Source organism: Podarcis raffonei, chromosome 14, assembly GCF_027172205.1.
Source record: "Podarcis raffonei isolate rPodRaf1 chromosome 14, rPodRaf1.pri, whole genome shotgun sequence".
NCBI classification, from domain to species: domain Eukaryota; kingdom Metazoa; phylum Chordata; class Lepidosauria; order Squamata; family Lacertidae; genus Podarcis; species Podarcis raffonei.
In genome coordinates this window covers 25,750,178-25,770,577 of record NC_070615.1, presented here as the reverse complement: position 1 = coordinate 25,770,577, position 20,400 = coordinate 25,750,178, and the positions used below count along the sequence as shown (strand labels likewise).

General features: G+C 47.2%; 1 protein-coding gene across 1 annotated transcript in view; it reads right to left on the bottom strand.

Moving 5' to 3' along the window:
• Nucleotides 1–18,105: 18,105 nt before the first annotated feature.
• The window catches only part of SMAD6 (SMAD family member 6), a 58,558-nt gene continuing 56,263 nt past the window's right edge, over nucleotides 18,106–20,400 (bottom strand). Inside the window, exon 4 of the mRNA XM_053364055.1 lies at nucleotides 18,106–19,041. Within this exon, the coding sequence (XP_053220030.1) occupies nucleotides 18,500–19,041 (542 nt within the window). The 3' untranslated portion in view covers nucleotides 18,106–18,499. The remainder of the gene's footprint in view (nucleotides 19,042–20,400) is intronic.

Sequence of the window (20,400 nt, the reverse complement as noted above, 5' to 3'; positions counted from 1 at the left end):
CCATCCTGTCCGTAACACAAGTGCCTTCTGAGCCAAGCTGCCTGGGTGTTCCGAGGAGAAGGGGCCAAACTCCGTTCTCCAGAGTTATACAGACATAACCCACTTTAAAAATTGGCCTATGAAGACACAGAGGAAAGCGCCTGAAGGTGTTTGGTGTTTTTGGGTGGGGTGAGGGGATGACTACGTAGCCTAAACTGGCTATAAGCAATGGTGGCTGTTGCCCATTGAGACTCCATCACAGCACACAGAAAGTGGATTACGATTTTCCTCTCTCTCTCTCTCAACACAAGAACCTGGGGACATTCAGTGAAGCCAAATTACAGATTAAAAAAGAAAGGATTTATTCACATTAAACTATGGAACTCACTCCCACAGTAGAGATGATCATCAACCTGGACGGCTTGAAAAGAGCAAATTCAGGGAGGAGAAGGCTGTCACTGGCTGCTAACTACAATGATTGTGCTCTGCCTCTGTGGCTGGAGGTTGGATTCAAGCTTCTGAATACCAGTTGCTGGTAGCTCAGTTAGTTAGAGCATGGTGCTGGTAACACCAAGGTTGCCGGTTCGATCCCCATATGGGACAGGTGCATATTCCTGCATTGCAGGGGGTGATACTCAGGGTCCCTTCCAACTCTATGTTTCTATGGTATCTATGCGGCAGCCAGACTGGTGACTGCGAGTGGCCGCCGATACCATATTTCACCGGTCCTTAAAGACCTTCATTGGCTCCCAGTACATTTCCAAGCACAATTCAAAACGGCCTCGGCCCAGTATACATGAAGGGGGTCTCCACTGCCATTGTTCAACCCAGACACTGAGGTCCAGCTCCGAGGGCCTTCTGGTGGTTCCCTCACTGCGAGAAGTGAGGTTACAGGGAACCAGGCGGAGGGCCTTCTCAGTAGTGGCACCCGCCCTGTGGAACGTCCTCACATCAGATGTCAAGGAAATAAACAACTACCTGACTTTTAGATGACATCTGAAGGCAACCCTGATTAGGGAAGTTTTTGAAGTTTTATTCTGTTTTTAGTGTTCTGTTGGGAGCTGCCCAGAGTGACTGGGGAAACCCAGCCAGATGGGTGGGGTATTATTATTATTATTATTATTATTATTATTATTATTATTATTATTATACCACAGGCATGGGAGAGTGCTCTTGTGCTCAAGTTCTGTTTGTGGGATTCCCACAGGCATCTGGCTGGCTACTGTGAGAACAAGGTGCTGGACGGAATGGGCCAAACCTTGATCCCACAGGCTCTTCTTGGGTTAGAATCATAGAATCAGAATCATAGAATCATAGAGTTGGAAGAGACCACAAGGGCCATCGAGTCCAACCCCCTGCCAAGCAGGAAACACCATCAGAACACTCCTGACATATGGTTGTCAAGCCTCTGCTTAAAGACCTCCAAAGAAGGAGACTCCACCACACTCCTTGGCAGCAAATTCCACTGTTGAACAGCTCTTACTGTCAGGAAGTTCTTCCTAATGTTTAGGTGGAATCTTCTTTCTTGTAGTTTGGATCCATTGCTCCGTGTCCGCTTCTCTGGAGCAGCAGAAAACAACCTTTCTCCCTCCTCTATGTGACATCCTTTTATATATTTGAACATGGCTATCATATCACCCCTTAACCTCCTCTTCTCCAGGCTAAACATGCCCAGCTCCCTTAGCCGTTCCTGGGTTCTTGGGCTCTTACTGGTAGAGTGGAAGAAAAGGAGACCCACAGTAGGCAGAGCCAGGGCAAGTGACAGGTTGACTCAGAACTGCCAGGGACTGGGCAGAGGAGAAATGGTGGAGACTCCCGCCCCATCCTGACCCTTCCAGGGAGGAGGAGGAGGAAGACAGTATAGATTTACAACAGGGGTTTGAGGGAGGTAGCAGCTCAAAGGCAGATGTAAAGGGAATTGGGGGTTGCTTGTGCGTAAAGGGTGCTGCAGCTCTAGGCAACGTTGCCTGGCTAAACCTTTCCCTGGCTGGACAGCCCTTTCTCCATGGCTGTGTCAGTCGCTGGCAGAATCCGTCAGTGGGAGTTTTCTGAACTTCTTCCAACATAAAAATTCTTTGACCCCAAGTCTCCTCCTAGCCTCTCTGTGCGGAAGTCTCCTGCGCAGAGTGGGCGTGCCCAACGGAGGTCCTGGGCTCTCCCCGCTGCTCTCTGTGGAAGAGTCTTGGAGCCCTCTCTCCGCAGTCCCCCCGTGCTTCCTGGTGTCCCTCCTATTTCCTTCCTCAAAGGAAGTTTGCTCTCTCTCCCTGCTGGTCCCTTCTCCTGCATCGTTAGGGAGCCTTACCTCCACTCTAGGCTCCGATGGCAGTTCCCTGACAGCAGATGAGGGGAAAAGCTGGGAAATCATGGAAGACCGCCCCAGCATTCCAGACCGCCCCATCTCCCAGAACCCTGCAAGCCTTAAAAGTAGGAGAACAAAGAGCTCAAAGGCAGAGGGCATGTAGCAGCTCCTGTAGAAGTGTCGATTGAGGAAGTGGGAGATGCTGGGAGTAGAGATTCACTCGGGACAATGCCATTATCCAAGAGGCTGGGTTCTATAGCCTCTCTCTGTAATATTGAAATAAAAAAGGACAGTAAGAAACTTTTCCTTGTCTTTATACTTTCATAGGCAACCAGCCGGGAGCTACTGAAAGCATCCTGACAAGAACCAATGAGAGATGGAGCAGGCTAATTTTACTTTTGTCCCCATCTTCCTCCCTGTGGAGTACCAACACTAAGGCAACGCCCAAACTAAGAAGCTGATAGACAGTGCTACCCTTCTCTTTGCTTCCTCCTCCTTCATCTCAGGCAGTATGAGGACGAAAAGCCATACCGCTTTGTAAGCAGTTTCCTGGAAAGAGGGCTTGATTGGTAAACCACCCTGGCAACTGTAGCTCTGGGAAGGGCATAGGGGTTTCCTAACAACTCTTAGCACCCTGAAAGAACTACACTTCCCAGAATTCTTTGGGGGAAGGCCATGGTACAATAGAACGTTACAGTAGAACCCTTGAAAATGGATGCATGTGAGTTCCACGGAAATGAATGGGAGCAGTGCGCCAACACAGCTCAATGCAATTGTGCAAGGTCCATCCATTTCAGCAGGCCTCATGCCAGAGGGATTCCCAGGGGATTGCGTCCAACAAAAGTGGTAACTTCAGGCTAAAGCCAAAGAACAGCCACAACGCTTGTGGCAAACGACTCCAGAATTTCCCAGGCTGCACCTGATAGCCTGAGACCCCTGGTCATTATCCCATCATGTTTCATATTAAGCCAGTGTGTGGATTACCCTGTCATCAAAAAGAAGGATCTCTGCAATTGTTACAGTGGACCAGCTGGTTTTTAGCTCTCTTTTTTTCCATGTGTGATCTACTGTTCAGCTAAGCTCCTGGCTCACAGTCTTTCTTTTTTGCTTGTAACTGATGGACAGACTGCTTTGAGAATAATAACTCCATAAATCAGACTGACACATCCTCCATTTCACAATAAATCTTAAAATAATTCAGAATCGAGGGAAGAAGGCAGCCATGGTGAGAGTTTGATGATGATGAAGATTATAAATCATTAAATATATATATAAATAAATTAGACTCTTGCATAATCCACAAGGGGTCACTCACTCTCTTGGCAGAAATAATCTCATTGAAACAGATTTTTAAAAAACAACAACGTTAAACCAGGATTCATCTCAATGGTTTTAGAGAGAAGTAAGTACATTTCTGGCCTCAGAGCGCTTGGATTAATCTTAAAGCCAAACATCCCGCCTCCAGGACCAAGAATGAAACTCCTGTTTCATGTGCAAAAATAAAAACTAAGCAGCTCAGGTTTAATGGGACGCAACACCCAGGCCACCCGGTATAAAGATATCATGGCAAAAAGATCTCCAGAGAATAGCAATTCAGACACAGTAGGTATTTTAATAACCTTGGTCTCAGTGTTGGAACTAAAATTAACAGAAGCTTATGGGTTCTCAAAATGTTTAATTAAAAAAACAAACAAACCTTTGGCTACTCTATTGGATGCCTCCCAAATAATTTTATTTCCTGGGTTTATTTCCTGGCCATTTTATTTCAGCCTTGATTATTATCCCCCTGTTGCTGACCGGATCTGAGGCAGAGATAGCAGCTGCAATTGTACTGCAATTCATTGGAGAAATAGTGGAGAGTATGCCACCCTAGTGACTTCTCTCCCCCAAACAAGAGGGGATACACTTTGCTTTTCCAAGGGATCTGGGTAAAAGTCAAACCCAGTAGAATCAATCTGAGCCTTGGAAAGCCCATAGAGCTGAAAAGGAAGTGGGGAAGAGCGGCCACTCTTTCAACTTCCTGCTTTTGCTCTATATATTTATTGTGACCAAGGGAGCAACTGAGTAGTGCTGGTGAATTCAGAGGCTTCTCTGGCACCAGGGGAAGACCTTGGTGGCACCATTGAGCCCCAGAGCATCACACTGAAAACCTCTGCACATGGTTGTGGTGAGATTGGAACCATGGATATCTCCGTTAGCTGCTGCCCGGTCTCAAAAGTGGGGCAGTTTCATGCCTAGAGAGGGAGGTACTTCCCCTTCCCTGCCTCTCTTTTTCAGGGTCTGATGAAAGACTAGAGCCAAAATAAGGTAGTGGCAGACAAATGAGCTTGCATTCCCAGGCAGGGTGGGGCTGAGGAACGATCCCTGATGCTTCTTTCAACTCCCAACATGAAAAAGCAACAAAAAAAGGCTTACAAACATTGGGTGAAATACAGGATTTGCCTTGGCAAAGAATTGTCAGCATTGTCAAGGTGGAAGTCTTTGAAGCCCTTCTCCTTGCCGGACAAAGACACTGAAAAGGAAAGCAAGCTTTTAAGTTCTTGATTTTGCAATTAGCCTGGTTCTATGATGTATGAAACTGCAAACATGAGTAAGAGACATGAAGACAAAAGTTTTCCAGGTTATCTTGGAGGGATCACAGTTATCTCTTTGCTTCATCTTCACCTTATGTTTACTGAAATGGTTTGTCGCAGAACTGACTCAATGTTTCCCTCCACTGAGTCAGCCTGGGACTGTTGCCCAGCCTTTGACAACCTGGTATCTTCCAGGTGTTTTGAACTACAATCAACACTCCCCAGTCAACACTCCTGTTCTGGCTAGAGCTGTATTCCAAAACATCTGGAGGGCACCCGGTTGGCAAAGATTGAATAAGAGGAGGGTTTGGCCGAGTCGGACCCCTCAACCACTGTCATGGACTGGCTGGGCACAGAGGAATGCTGGGGGGCACCAGCTGGGGAACCCCCATGGGACAAAGGCTCAGAGCCTGGGGATTGGTGGTGGGATGACGAGAGTGGTCAGAGGGAGAGGAGGAGGAAGCCTGGGAGGAGAATCTGTCAGAAGCTAAAGAGGTAACAGGGTTTGGTGAGCAAGGAGAGTGAGGCAGAAAGAAGTTCAGAATCAGAAGCAGAGATGGAAGCAGGAGAAGAGGGAGGCCAAGCAGTAGAGATGAGTCAACCTGGGGAGGGATCTGACCATTGCAAATCAGCTGCTTAGGCCAGCCTTCAGCAGCAAGTTATGCCACACATGCTTTGGACTCTAATGCCCATCTGCACCAACCATCACGGCAGCCAATATGAAACCTTTCAGATCATAGCTGCCAACCGTCCCTTATTTGGCGGGAAACTCCCTTATCCCAGCGCCGTGTCCCGCTGCTGTCCCTTATTGATGATGTCCCTTAAATTTCATGGGTTTCAAAGGAAGCAGCTCCTCTCCCTCCCTCCCTGCCAGCCAGGGCGGAGGGAGGCTCCAACTGTGTTGCTTGGCTGCGTTGCTCACCCAATAAGGTGTCTAAGAACGACTGGTGGGTGGAGCTTGCATGCCTTGTGCTGATCAAATCGGCCACGTTGCCTGGGGACTCGCCTTTGCTCAGCACTTCACAGCGGAGAGGTGACGGTGGTTTTCCTTGCTGCATCCCCTTTGCTGGGTTGCTGCGCTGTGGGAACCACCACTTGAGGCTTTGTTTGGCTGATGGCTGGGCTTTCTGCCTTTGGCTCGGAGGGGCTCAGAAGTTGAACATACCTGAGCCCGGAAAATCCCTTATTTTGGCTGCTGAGCCCTTATTTTCGAGGCTGCTGGTCCCTTATTTTCAAATCAGTAAGTTGACAGCTATGTTCCAGATGTTGTTGGACGGAGGTTGCCATTATCCCTAGGGTAGATCTACTATTAAGCTAACGAAGCTTAAGCTTCAGGGTCCCTAATCTTGGAGACGACCTAGAAACAACTTTTGTCTACATTGCTTTTTTTTTTAAAAAAAAAGGGTCCAGTAGATGCTATTTGAGTTACACTATTCAAACTGGCGGTAAATTTTTCAACAGCCCCAAAGTTTTGAGAGTCGTTAGCCCAGATGTTGCAAAGGTGTGGTGATCTGTCGTGGAACAACCCTGTTGAAGAAGATAACCTTGGTTACCCAGACCTTGTGGCTGGTTGCAAAGGGGCTCCCATGGCAGTTCGAGCTTCAGGGGCCCCCAAATGTAGGTTTGACATTGCCCTGACCATTGGCCATGCTGGCTGGGGCTGATGGGAACTGGAGGCCAACAATATTGGGAGGGCACCACATTACTTATCCCTAGATAAGTAATCCCCAGAGGAGTAAATTGGTCATAGAATTATAGAATTGTAGAGTTGGAAGGGACCCAACAGGTCATCTATCTCAACCCCAGCAATGGTGGGTTTAAAAACAAAACAAGAGTACCTTTCATGACAGGCAGAAATCCAACAGGCACAGAACTTCAGGGATGAGGAAAAAAACTGCTTTTGCCACTGTGGCTGTGTGCAGTTTTTTTCAGCAAACAGGTTCAGAATTCCTGCTTTCTTAATATTCTCCAGCATTCAGCTGTCACCCCCAACTGTCACCCCTGATTACCAGTTTTGCCTCTACGTCCATTTCCAGGGGCAGCCATGCTGAGAGGCACTTCTTATCATATGAACTTGACACTGAGCCAACCAGCGGAGGGGTGTGAGCAAGCTAAACATATGGACTTGGGGGTCTCTGTTCATTTTTGCAGGCAGCTAGGATTGCCTGGGGTGAGGTGGGCAACTCTGGGCGACTGTGATCTCAGAGGTCCACATTGTGCGGCTCTTTTAAGGAAACGGCGATACGCTGCACAACACAGATTTGATGGAAGGGCGGAAGTGATGCAGTGACCTTCAGACTGTGAGGCACTGCTTGATACCTAAAACTGGGGTGTGCGGAGGCTTTTGTGTGTGACACTTCACAATGTTCCCACATTGTTGCTCTCTGGACAGGCACTGTTATGCTATAGCACAGCTAAAGCAGGGCAACGACACTACCATCCTAAAACATTGCAGGGGTGGACTAGAGGACCCTTGGGGGGGACCCCCTATCCAACTCTCTGATTTAGGATATAAAAAGTTATAGGGCAGAAAGTTATGGGAAATGCACTGATTGGAAATGAAGCAGTGAGAGCCCCTCCAGACATCCTTTCTATTGCATTTTCATGAGGAATTGTGTTCTTGATGCTGTTGGAGGAGTTGAACATAATGCCACTTTCAATATTGCAAAAGTTTGGGGATGGTCACTTCTTTTATTTTTATTTTTTCTTTCTTTCTTTTTAAAATAATTTTTATTAAGTTTTGCATTTTTATCATAGTAACAACATATCAAATAACAAAAAGGAAGTCCAACCCCCCAATTTCCCCTCCCCCCAACTTCCCTCAATTTCCTCTTTTGGTTTTTTACATATTAACTTCTCCTGCTTGCTTTATCATATCTTAATACAGTGGTACCTTGGGTTACATACGCTTCAGGTTACACCCTCTGCTAACCTAGAAATAGTGCTTCAGGTTAAGAACTTTGCTTCAGGATAAGAACAGAAATCGGGCTCTGGTGGCACGGCGGCAGCAGGAGGCCCCATTAGCTAAAGTGGTGCTTCAGGTTAAGAACAGTTTCAGGTTAAGTACAGACCTCCAGAACGAATTAAGTACTTAACCCAAGGTACCACTGTATTCTTTATATTAAATGCTGTTATGTTCTTATCATTTTAACAACCTCTTTGTAATTTCCATATTTGTTCTGTTAATTGTAAGTGTTTACTCAAACCCTGCTAGTGAGTCCATTTATTTACACTGCTTCTGTAGGTACAACATAAGTTGTTCCCAATCTTTTTTAAAGTCTCTATTGTCTTTTTCTCTAAGTCTTTCTGTTATCTTCGCCATTTCAGCATATTCCATCAGTTTTTCTTGCCATTCTTCTTTAGCTGGCATTTCATCGCTTTTCCATCAATATCCTAGCCGCAGTTGTAGCATACATAAAAAGTTTATTCTTCTCTTTTGGCAAGTCTTGACCTGTAATGCTGAATAAAAAAGCTTCTGGTCTTTTAACAAAGGTTATCTTAAGCATTTTTTGGATTCCATTATAAATGGTCACTTCATTTCTAATCAGGGCATACCACATAACTTCCTGCTGAAATCCCATTAACTTTTTATATACCACAAATGTTCTGGTTTATATTTTGTCCTGCTTTCATTGCACTACAGCCGCTCCGGACAGCAATAATGTGGTATCATTGGAGAAACATAAAAAACCCTAACTAAAACGTATTAAATCCGCTACTGATGTACTCTTTTGGTTACAATAACATGTTGCTGAGTACACCCCCAATAAAACACCAGTCTGGAGGGGAATGTGCACCCTGCAGGACTGAAAGTAAGATCGTGTATAACTGCCCTGATACCAACATGAAAACAAAGAATCACAAATGCACAATGAAAAAAGAACATCACCCTGAAGGGGGCTCGAATTGCACTGGGCAAACCCAAGTTACACACCAAGTGAGGGTCCAAGGAGCAAAATTCAAACCCCATTAAGGGGTTCCTTTAGTCTCCGTTGCTCAGTGCACATCAGAAGCAAATTGGCTGATGAAATGGGATCCTGGATCCTGCAGAATCAGGCTCCTTCCTACGCATTTCGGAAGAAGGCATCTCCCTCACTGCTTCCATAAATCGGCAGTTTTCTTCATCTTGACAACAACATGCCTTTGGGGTAATAACTCACAGTTAAGGGGACTCCAAGCCTACCCATAATTTCAAAAAACCTGATGTGTTCAAATTCGGCTGTGTACACACCAGACGTTTAAAACTCACGCACCCTAAGACTCCTGGGAGCTGCAGTTTATTAAGGGTGCTGGGAACTGTAGCTCTGTGAGAGATAAACTACAACTCCTGGGATTATTTGGGTGGGTGTGCTTTAAATGCATTGTGTGTATGTGGTCTGGCAGCAGCTGATGTCTCTGTGATATTAGCAGTTCGAAAGCACCCCCGGGTGCAAGTAGATAAATAGGGATCGCTTACCAGCGGGAAGGTAAACAGCGTTCCATGTGCTGCACTGGCTCGCCAGATGCAGCTTGTCACGCTGGCCACGTGACCCGGAAGTGTCTGCGGACAGCGCTGGCTCCCGGCCTATAGAGTGAGATGAGCGCACAACCCTAGAGTCTGTCAAGACCGGCCCGTACGGGCAGGGGTACCTTTACCTTACCTAATTGCCTTCTTGGTGCAGGGCAAAAAAAGAGAGAAGAAACAGAGTTCTGGGCACCACAATTTAAGAAGGATATTGACAAGCTGTGCAGGGGAAGGGATCAAGGGTCTGGAAACCAAGCCTTATGAGGAATGGTGGAGAGAGTTTGGGGTGTTTAGCCTGGAGAAGAGAAGGCTGAGAGGTGGTATGATAGCTGTCTTCAAATATCTGAAGGGCTGCCACATGGAAGATGGAGCGAGCTTGTTTTCTGCTACTGCAGAGGGTGGGGCCCAAACCAATGGATTCAAAGGACAAGAAAGAAGATTCAGACTAAGTATTTAGAAGAACATCCTGACAGTAAGAGCTGAACGAATTCGCTTGGACGGTGGTGGGCACCGGAGGTTTTTAAGCAGAGGTTGGATGGCCGTCTGTTGGGGGTTGGACTAGATGACCCTTGGTGTCCAATTTATTTCTGCAATGCTATGATTCCAGGAAGGAAGCCCATTTTTAGAAAGCTGATCTATCTCCCTCTGCCCTCTGCCCGTATCCTTTTGGCAAATCCAGAAAGGAGTTTTCATTCCCTTACAAATGATCTGGCATGCAACCTTCATAACTGGGTTGCGGTTTCCACGCAAAAGCAAACTTTTATTACAGTATCAAATAGCCCTCAAACCCCACGAAGCAACGGAGTGTGCATGTTTGCTCCGGGGTGGGAGAGGAGGGGGAGAGGCAGGAAGCCCAAAAGCTTTCAAATATTGCACATGAACCAGCCACAGAAGCTCAGTTCTTCTGATTGGGCAGCGAGACAAAAATTTCTCAGCCATCCTCTTAGAAATGTGATTTTGACAGAGTCATGCTCACAAACGAAATGCGGCAACCAAACAAAATGATTTTCTGGTGTGTGGTGAAAGTCCAAGGGGATTTCTCTTAAAACTGAACACCAGGCCCCCTCTCATTGACCTCCCCCCCCATCATTAATATGTCATGACTTACAGATATATTACCACCCAATGGACATAAGACAAGCATGCTGAATAAGCAAATAAATCTCCAGTCTGGGCCAAGGCATCCCAAACTACATTGCAAGAGGAGCAGAGAAAATTATGCAGATTAAGCAAATGTATAACGTTTCCAACAGAGCTGGGTCAAGACATATTGCTCCTGGAGGCAAATATGGCACTTCCACCCCTTTCTCCATCCGGTGGAATCTTAATTCCCCTGCCACCACACCACCTCCAGCATCGCCTCCTGAGGCCATCACTTCAGTCTGCCTTAGGGTAGGGCCGGCACTGGTGTTCCCTCCCATAACTATGCAGTGTTTGCAATTTTGCATAATATATTCTGCTCCTCCTCCTAATTGTAGAGAAGGGAGAGGCCTACACAAGCACCTTGCGGGGGCTAAATATATTATTCTGCAGCTCCTCTGGATTTAGAAGAAGAAGAAAAATAAGAGTTTGGATTTGATATCCCGCTTTATCACTACCTGAAGGAGTCTCAAAGCGGCTAACATTCTCCTTTCCCTTCCTCCCCCACAACAAACACTCTGTGAGGTGAGTGAGGCTGAGAGACTTCAGAGAAGTGTGACTAGCCCAAGGTCACCCAGCAGCTGCATGTGGAGGAGCGGGGACACGAACCCGGTTCACCAGATTACGAGACTACCGCTCTTAACCACTACACCACACTGGCTTAGCAAGGTTACCAGGCAGAACCATGCCCATTAAGGACTAGAAACTTGTCTTTCAATTTAAAAAGAAAGCTGTTATTTTTGGGAGGCAGAATTCTGCCCCAAATGCTACATTTTGCAGCTTTCCTGTTTATTCGTTTGACACACGCAGCTCTATGAATCATAGGGGTGAGAAGACACCCCCCCATCCCTATGATTCCCCTCCACACACTTTCGATTTTCAACCCTATCTCAAGTAAGGACTAGGTAAAGGGTAAAGGGACCCCTGACCATTAGGTCCAGTCGTGGCCGACTCTGGGGTTGCGGCGCTCATCTCGCTTTATTGGCCGAGGGAGCCGGCGTACAGCGAACCAGAGCAGCGCACGGAAACGCCGTTTACCTTCCCGCCGGAGCGGTACCTATTTATCTACTTGCACTTTTTGGGGTGCTTTCAAACTGCTAGGTTGGCAGGAGCAGGGACCGAGCAACAGGAGCTCACCCCGTCGCGGGGATTCGAACCGCCGACCTTCTGATTGGCAAGTCCTAGGCTCTGTGGTTTAACCCACAGCGCCACTCGCGTCGCTAAGTAAGGACTATTCATCTGTAAATTATGGCATGAACTGAACTGAGCTCCCTTGAAAGGTGGTGGACTCTTCCTTCACTGGAGGATTTTAAAAAGAGAGGTTGGATGGCCACCTGTCAACCCAAATTACATTGCAGGAGAAGCAGAAAAATAATAATATGCAGATTAAGCAAATCTTCTTTAGCTGTGATTCCCGCATTGCAAGGGGCTGGGCCAGATGACCAGCTCTATGATTCTGGGGTTTCCATCAACTCGTATTCGGAAGCATTCCTGCCTCCGACCGTGGAGTCACCCGCACGATGCCAAGACTCTTGCCTTCGGTTTAGCGTCTTCCTTCTAATCCCAAAGTTATGTAGCCTAGGTCTCATTTTATTATTTAAGTAGCCGAGCAAAATAGACGTTAGAAAGTAAGCTGGTGAGTCATATTTCCTCAAGGATTCTGGGAAATGCCAGGCTTCTCCTTAATGAGCAGGAGGGTTTTGCGAGGGCCGTCCCCAGCCAAACTAATAAAAATGGGAAGGAGAGTTTTAAAAATTAAATTAAATAAAAAGCATTCAAACGGTCGATGAAGAGAGGTAGAGGATCCCCTGTGTTTACTATCATCTTGAGTGTGAGGGAAGATCTGGAAAGGACCAGCCTGGGAAAGAAAAGAGTTGTGTGTATTTATATTGCACAAATCAAAGCCCATGCAGTTCTGGGGAATACACACTTTAAAAGAGTCTGCCAAATATGCTTGTCCCCCCCCCCCTTCGTTTTATTAAAAAAAGGACTTGGCTTCACAAAGGCACAACTGTAAGAAAGCTTGTAATTTGCCCAAATAAAACTTAATTCGAGCCATGAAATAGCTGTGGTTTATTGTGTAATATATGTGCTATGTATTTTAATTTAATCGAACCCAATATAATTGGAAGCCAGTGGGTTTTTTTATTATTATTTTAATTTATTCTTCTTCTGCAGAGCAACCCCAAAGCTGTTCCCACAGCAGAAGGCACTGTGTTTGCACAGCGGACAGCTCAGAGTGAAGCGTAAATCAAGTCGCAAAACTCGCGATTGGCAAGCTATGTGTGCAATGACTTAGCAGAGATTCCTGCATTGCAGGGGGTTGGACTAGACAGCCCTTGGGGGTCCCTTCCAACTATACAATTCCATGATTCCATGACTCTCACACAGGTCAACAGGAGCCTGGAACGGTCCCTAACGGGCTGCAGAGATTCTCAGCCTGGGACCCAGAAAGGTGCTGAGCAGCGCTGAATTATCCAATTGGCAGACTAAGCAAGTGCTTAAGGCACCTGCAAAGGGCACAAAAAGAAAATAGGATTTTTTGGTTAAAGAATTTGATTTAAAAAAGAGGAAAAGTATTGAGGCATTTGGGTAGGACCCGACCCAATGGATTCAAATTACAAGAGAAGAGATTCCAACTAAACATTAGGAATCACTTTCTGAGGGTAAGATCTGCTTGAAAGAAGAAGAGGAGGAGTTTGGATTTGATATCCTGCTTTATCACTAGCCTAAGGAGTCTCAAAGTGGCCAACATTCTCCTTTCCTTCCTCCCCCACAACAAACACTCTGTGAGGTGAGTGGGGCTGAGAAGTGTGACTGGCCCAAGGTCACCCAGCAGCTGCATGTGGAGGAGCGGGGAATCGAACCCGGTTCACCAGATTATGAGACTACCACTCTTAACCACTACACCACACTGGCAAGTGTGTTGGACAAGGGGTTGGACTAGATGACCCTACAACTCTACAATTCTAAGATCAAAGTAGTCTGCATGGGATAAATCAGAACTTACACTCTACACTCTTTCCCCATTCTTATTGTCTTTTCTTATTACTTATCCCCAGCTCAACCAGGAGACATCCTATTAATGTAGATCAAAATCATAGGAGGACAGCAGAACCTGCCATGTGTTGCACATGGCAGACAAACATGTCCATTTGGGCACACATGTAAATTTTGTGACATTTGGGGGGGAAACCCATTGTTTAGGGTTTAGTCTTGTTTTTATTTTGCACCATATATGGGGGTACCATGATCTTTTCAGTGCTTAGGCTGGCCTCCAAAGGTCTGGCCCTGGAGTTGAGGAAGGGATGTCGAGCTGGATGAAGAGGGTTGTAGCACCAACAGAGGCAGAAACACGAGAGGCTCCTTCATGGAGACACTAGGGAGTTCTTTAATCCCGGGACAGGCAATGTGACACCTTCCAAATGGCGTTAAGACTCCAACTCCCATCAGCCCCAGCCAGCACGACCAATGGATAGGGATGATGGGAGTTGTAGAAGAAGAAGAAAAAGAGTTTGGATTTGATATCCCGCTTTATCACTACCCGAAGGAGTCTCAAAGCGGCTAACATTCTCCTTTCCCTTCCTCCCCCACAACAAACACTCTGTGAGGTGAGTGAGGCTGAGAGACTTCAGAGAAGTGTGACTGGCCCAAGGTCACCCAGCAGCTGCATGTGGAGGAGCAGAGACGCGAACCCGGTTCCCCAGATTACGAGTCTATTGCTCCTAACCACTACACCACACTGGCTCTCAGTTGTAGTCCAGCAACTCTTGGGAGGCCACCACTTGGCTGGTCCAGGCCTCGCACTCCAACTTGGCTTTGATGGGTTTTTACCTTGCAGCCTCCCCTGGGGTCTCTGGCACGGGAGGGCCGTGGTTCCGTGGCAGCGCCCTCACCTAGCCTTTCAAAATATCCCAGTTCAATCTCCAGCACCTCCAGTCAAAAGGATTAGGGGATGGCACAAACTTCTCAGCCAGACACTCGGAGACAGCAATGGCCAATGGTGGCACCCTCTGGGTTTCCTTAAACTACAACTCCCGTTGTACCTGACCTTTGGCCATGTTGGCTGGGGCTGATGGGAATCCAAAACATTGGGATGATGCTATGTGGCTGTGGCTCTCCATGATTTCGCACCAGGGCCTTTGGGCAGCCTTACGTGGAGAGCTGCTGCTTGTTACCGGAGAATATGGCAAGTGTGATGATGCAACAGAAGGAATGCTTCTTGCTTTGTGTAAAGGACTTGAACACCATTTGCTTCAGCTGCTGAGAAACACAGGATATTGCCTTACACCGAGTCAGACTATTGGTCCGTCTAGCTCAGTACTGTCGGCACTAACTGGCAGCAGCTCTTAAGGGTTTCAGGCAGGGGGCATCCTGAACTACAGCCCTTCCAAGAGGAAGAAGTATCTGAGCAGAAAGTGGATGGAAGATCCTTTTTACCAGAGTAGTGTAAGGGGACCTTGCTTTCTGCAACCCATCTGGCTGTACTTGAAAATTATGGAGTGAGTAGAACAGAAAGGGCATCATTTAAGAACATAAGGAGAGCCTGCTGGATCAGGCCATGGCCCATCAGGCCCAGCATCCTGTCCTCACAGTGGCCAGCCGGATACCCATTCTGGGAACCCCACAAGCAGGACCCAAGCCCAAGGACTCTCCCCTCCTGTGGTTTCCGGCAACTGGTATTCAGCAACATTTCTGCCTTCAACCCTGGAGGCAGATCGTAGCCGTGGTGGCTAGCAGCCCTCTCTCCTCGAGAGTCGCTTCTTGAATTGCAGCATTCCAAAGAGGAGTGCTGTGTGCCCTCTCCGTCAAATAGGTTGCTATAAACAAGCAGCTGGGATTAGCATCTCCACGGAGCGCCTTGGAAGTTCAGGATTTGCTAATGTGTTTCAGATGCTGCGTTAAAGCCTTCATTAAAAGGGGATTTGGTGGACTCGCTCATGGAAGTGGTAGGGGTGGGGGGTTTGCAGGGAGAGAGAGAAATGCTGCCTTTTGTAATTAAATTTTTTTCTAAGGCTGGACCAAGGTTGGGGGATGGGGGGGGGAGAGGGAGGGAGCCTGCAGAACCAGTCAGGCAAAAGAGGGTGACATTCTTGATAGTTGATGACCCAGAACAGGAAGCATGGGGGTGTGGGAGGGGAAGAGAGAGCGCGCACTAATTGTTTAAAATGAGAGCGCGGGGAAATACAAATGCTGGTAATGCTAGACCCAAGTTCACCTACCAGTTCAGCGGCGTTTATCCAGCATAGCCTGCTTCATTAGCTATCGAAAGAAAATACAGGTGCTGGGTTTTCTGGGCTCACCTACCCATTTTGTAGCACTTTCCACACAGCTCCTGTCTTGCAAAGGCTGCTTCCTTGACTACAATGTCAAAATGCAGTTGCCGGCAGTGCTGGGATCTGTGAACTCGTTTGCTCCAAAGCAAGAAACATACACAAAAATCCAACGGCCAAGGAGGAAGGTTGGCTCTAAGCCCTTCCTTCATTGGTTCTTGTTTTCATTTTCAGTTGTCTCATTGTTACCCAAATGAGCACCATAGGACAAAAAAAAAGCAAACTGACAAAAAACCCCAAACCATTGTGTTGTCTGTATAGTCATAACTTTGGTTACAGATGCTTCAGGTTGTGTTTTTTCGGATTACGGACCCGCTGAAACCCGGAAATACCGGAACAGGTTACTTCCGGGTTTTGGGGGTCGCGCATGCGTAGAAGTGCTAAATCTCGCTTTGCGCACCAAATTGCAACCTGCACGTGCGCAGATACGCCACTGCGGGTTGTGAACGTACATCCCACACTGATCACGTTCACAACCCGAACGTCCACTGTATAGGCTTTTCTCATGTAGAAATCTGCTTACCTACGAAGCTGGCCCAATAGAAATATTTGCAGTTTCTTTGAATGGAGATAATGTAAGGCCCCCACAAGGATACTGAAATCACAGAGGCGAACCCTCCAAGAAATGCCTAGACCAGTCCCTGCCCAAAGGAACATGCCCTCCTGAAACCCCACTCCACATGCAAGTCTATGCAAAAGCACTTACGGAGGAAAGGGCTGGATTCCCCACATCCCAGAATCCTTGGTAGTTTTTTTATCTTGGCAAAACTCTGTATTGGGGGGAGTCATTCAGAAGTTCATCACACCGAAAAGAAAACTCTTTTATCCAGGACTGTTGTCCTTTTCCTGCAGTTGTGCAATTTTGCCCTGAGTGGTCAGTTGAGCTCCTTGGGAGTCGTGCATTTAAAAAGAGAGAGAAAAGAGTTATGTAGTCCTTAAGGCTGTAAGACTAAGCTTGAGTGTGTGTGTATGTAAAAAGCTGCAGATGGCAGGAAGCTCAGGGTGCCTAACAAATCTTGCTGCCTTTCCCCACAGCCATCAAAGGCAGCATTAACTATGCACAATGCTGAAAGATATGCTGATTGGCTTCATATTATGGCTTTCCCCCACTGCTCCAGTTTAGCAAAGGCTGGTTCTTTAGCTGTGGTGACAAAAGTGAAAATTTGTGCCATAAGTCCTCTTGAGTCACTTGAGAACAAACACTTGGGAGAGGCTCATTTTGGCACATTTAAAAACATTTAAGGGAAATTTTATGGAAGGGCTACGTGGCTCAGTGGTAAGCACCTGTTCTGCATGCAAAAGGCCTCAGGTTTAATCGCCAGGCAGAGCTGGGAGAAACTCTTGCCTGAAGCTTGGGAGAGCAGCTTAGTATCAACAGCACTGAGCTAATGATCTGGCATATGACACAACTACTTATTTATATTGGCCCCTTAATTTCAAACCATGTGGACTACAGCCTTACTTTATTTAGAGGGGAAAACCAAAGCTCAGTGGTGGACCACATGGTTTAACATGCAAAAAGTCCCAGGTTCAGGGCCCAATGTGGGAGGGACCCTGCCTGAAACCCTGGGGAGCTGCTGCCAGCCAGTGTAGACAATACTGAGCTACACCGACCAATGGTCTGAGTAGGTATAAGGCACCTTTTACCTACTGGGAAAATCCATGATCTGTAGCAGGGTAGGCAACCTAAGGCCCGTGGACCAGATGAGGCCTAATCACCTTCTCAATCCGGCCTGCGGATGGTCCGGGAATCAGTGTGTTTTTACATGAGTAGAATGTGTCCTTTTATTTAAAATTCATCTCTGGGTTATTTGTGGGGCCTGCCTGGTGTTTTTACATGAGTAGAATGCGTGCTTTTATTTAAAATGCATCTCTGGGTTATTTGGGGGGCATAGGAATTCGTACATTTTTTTTTTTCAAAATATAGTCCGGCCCACCACATGGTCTGAGGGATGGTGGACCAGCCCACAGCTGAAAAAGGTTGCTGACCCCTGATCTGCAGGCTGCAACACGACAAGAGGCTGGTTTCTGTATGATTGTATACAGCAGAATTCTCCGTGTTCTTGATTATCATTGTTTAAGGGTAACTAGGGCCACCCAGGTAAAACAACTGTTAGGTTTGGGGAGTGGAGAGAGAAAAACTTGCAAACGCAAACTTCTCAGCTCCACTTTGGACTCCAAAATCCCTTTTTGTTCATATCCTAGAAGTACGTCTCCTTACATATTCTTCCTTTAGTTTTTTAAAAATTAGACACTTTGGGGCAGGAGGGCAAAACCTATAATGCAAATACTTTATTATCAACGAGTGTCCGGTATTAGCTTTTTTTTCCCCTGGGTATTACTATTTTTTTTAATATAAAAAACTATACAGCCCAAACATGGCGCTACTTCCAATTTTTGCTGTATAATTTTTTTCCTCCTTAAAAACAAACACAACTGTATTGAAAGACCTCTAAGCCAAAGTGCATTTTCCTTTTTTTGTCCATATACACATTGCACCATACATAAATAATTACATTGTAAAAATGACTCCATAATTACAAGTATAATATATATTTTCATATAATATATAAAACTTTATATTAAATCTAGGTAGATGATATTTGGGGGTAAGTCTCGTGTCCCGCTAGGCTCTCCTCCTCCTCCTCCTCCTCCTCCAAGGCTGGAGCAACTATCTGTGGTTGTTGAGCAAAATCTCCAGCCAGCAGGGGCAGGAGGTGATGAACTGTCTGGAGTAGGAAGGGCCCCAGCCTTTTGCAAAGCTGATCCGGACACTGTTAGGGTCAAAAGGCCCGTCAGGGTACCCCAAGTCCGTGGCGTGCTGCAAGAGGCAAGACTTCTCGTAGTCGAAGACCTTGATCGAGTAGCCAGGCATCACTTTGCGCACGATGAGAGTCCGGCAGTTGGGAATGTCCAGTGTCGGGGAGTTGATGAAGATCGGGTGCTCGCTGCGGTTGTAGGCCCACACGCCGTCCTGCTCCTTGCTGAGCAAAATCCCATATCCAATCTTACTTCGAGTCCGGCGGACAGTCTCGTTCCTGTTCTCCAGCTGCAGCTGTCCCAGGCAGAAGCCATTTCCTTGAGGTAGGTCATAGAAGATACTGACGGACTGTTCGTACACAGTGTAGAGGCGCCCGACGCGCGTCCGGTGCTCCCAGTAGGCGACGTTGCACCAATGGCTTTGCTTAATTGCGTCAGGGGACATGCTGGCATCTAAGGAGAAGAGGAGACGCAGAAAGGGCAGGTTAGTTTCCAAAGCAGCAAACTTCATGCTGCGTGTCCAACTGGCGTCAGAAGTGGACCTCCGTCACCCAAATGCAGCTTATCCCAAAGGCGCTCAGGATTTTGTGTGTGCAATTTGCAAACCAGTTCAACTGGACTTTCAACAGGGCTGCGTTAGTGACAATCAAAGATTTAGGGCTTAGAAAGGAGCATTGGGAAAATCCCCCCTCCCCCCCCGGTTCCTTTCCCTGCCCCTATTCCACGGCCCCAGGAAACAGAGGCAGAGCGATAACCCAAGGGTTGCCTCCCATTGCCCCACTTGCAAAACTGCGCAGCCCAGGAATCGACATCCTTGAAAGGGGCCCTGGAAAGGTGAAGCTGCTTTCAAAACATGTAATCTGGAGAGCTCAGCAGGCTCTTTTCCAAAAAAAACCATTCGGGGGATTCCAAGGATGACCGTAAAATAAACAGAAAGTCCTCCTGCAAGCACCCTATCTGCGTCAATTCCCTGGCTGCCCCGCCTTTCGCTCGGCTCTTTTCTGCTGCCACAGCTGAACCACACTCAAGTTCTGCACACGCCCAGCATCTCCTGCCTCTCAAGTGCTCAGAGGATTTATTTCCCCGACTCTGTTAAGGAGGCTTAAGGCTGCCCACCCCCCACTCCACCCCCTGTGCCAAACATCACTGTTCCTAGCTCAGGAAGAGCCACTCAGATAAGTCACAGCATCTCCAGCTAGAACTGAGAAATATCCCTTGTCTGGGAATCCCAGAGAGCTTCTGCCAGTGTAGACAATGCTGAACTAGATGGACTCAGTAAAAGGCAGCTTCCCGTGTTCCTCTGCATCCAAGAGTCTGCAAGCTTGCAGATGCCACAAGAAGCTTACTCTAGTCAGCAGCGAAAGCTTGGAAGACAAGAGACCTGGCTCCATTAACCAGCTGTGGGTGGAAGTCCAGCACAATCCAGAGGTTTTACACGGCTAGCCACTGCGGTGGTCAATATTGCACACATCTTCATAGCCCCAAGACAGCTCAGTCAGAACTTAATCTTGGGTTAGGGGTTCGAGCTCCACGTTGGGCAAGAAGGTCCCTGCATTGCAGAGGGTTGGACTAGATGGCCCTTGCAGTCCCTTCCAACTCTACAACTCTACTTTGATTCATTCTTTGCTCCCCATGTTTGCTCTGGAATGTGGGAGAACACCTATACTGTTCCAGGGCAGTTACTGTACGTACACAGAATCCCAGGCTCTGTGCCCCACAGCCCCGGGTAACCCAGTTCCCTTTTTTGTTTGTTTTGTTCTTCTTCAAAGAATGGGAGTGTTGGAAGGGTTCCAAGGGATCATCCAGCCAACC